The 641-nt window shown below is 47.9% G+C and overlaps 1 protein-coding gene across 1 annotated transcript; it reads left to right on the top strand.

Moving 5' to 3' along the window:
- Positions 1-154: 154 nt before the first annotated feature.
- SARC_18083 (hypothetical protein) lies at positions 155-535 on the top strand (the record flags this gene model as incomplete). Its single annotated transcript, XM_014287833.1, has 1 exon — positions 155-535. A coding segment is annotated over one exon (381 nt), but the record flags the coding sequence as incomplete, so codon positions are not given.
- Positions 536-641: the final 106 nt, after the last annotated feature.

Genomic DNA, 641 nt, shown 5'->3' with positions numbered 1-641 from the left:
ATATATATCTGTGTGTGTATGTGTGTGTATTAGTGAGAGAGTGCGTGTGTGTGTGTGCGGTGCGTGTGCTGTGCGTGTGCGTGCTTATGTTTCTGTCATTGTGTGTTTCGCTATACAAATATACATGTTCGAATTCTTTATCGACACCCTACAGAAGCACGACGCATCGTCACCGTTCGCCCCCAAATCACCACGACCTCCAGCCAAACCCCTGAAACCCAAGCCAGCTATGCCCCCCAATCCGGCCAAAAGCACTGACATGCCTAGTAAGGACATTGGGTTGTCAGAGAAGGGACCCGCCCCTGAGATAATCGAACCCACTCACTCCAGTGCATCCGCAAACACACCCGCAAACACACGGGAAGCTGCAGATACGGATACGTCTACTCACAACACAGAGACAATCACACACAAGAACACTCCTCCAACTACACCAGCCAAGCCAAACATCCCGCGCAAACCCTCGATCGCTGGGAAGTCGGGGCCTCCGCCGGTAGCCCCCAAACCAGATGCACATCTGGCAAATATACGCCAGGTAAATATGATGTTCCTGTCAGAGCTAAAACGCACACAGGATATATATATATATATATATATATATATAATAATACATATCGCGTAGGTTGTTATTACTATTATTA

This window comes from Sphaeroforma arctica (genome assembly GCF_001186125.1).
Source record: "Sphaeroforma arctica JP610 unplaced genomic scaffold supercont1.13629, whole genome shotgun sequence".
NCBI lineage: Eukaryota > Ichthyosporea > Ichthyophonida > Sphaeroforma > Sphaeroforma arctica.
This window is presented reverse-complemented; position numbering and strand designations above follow the sequence as displayed.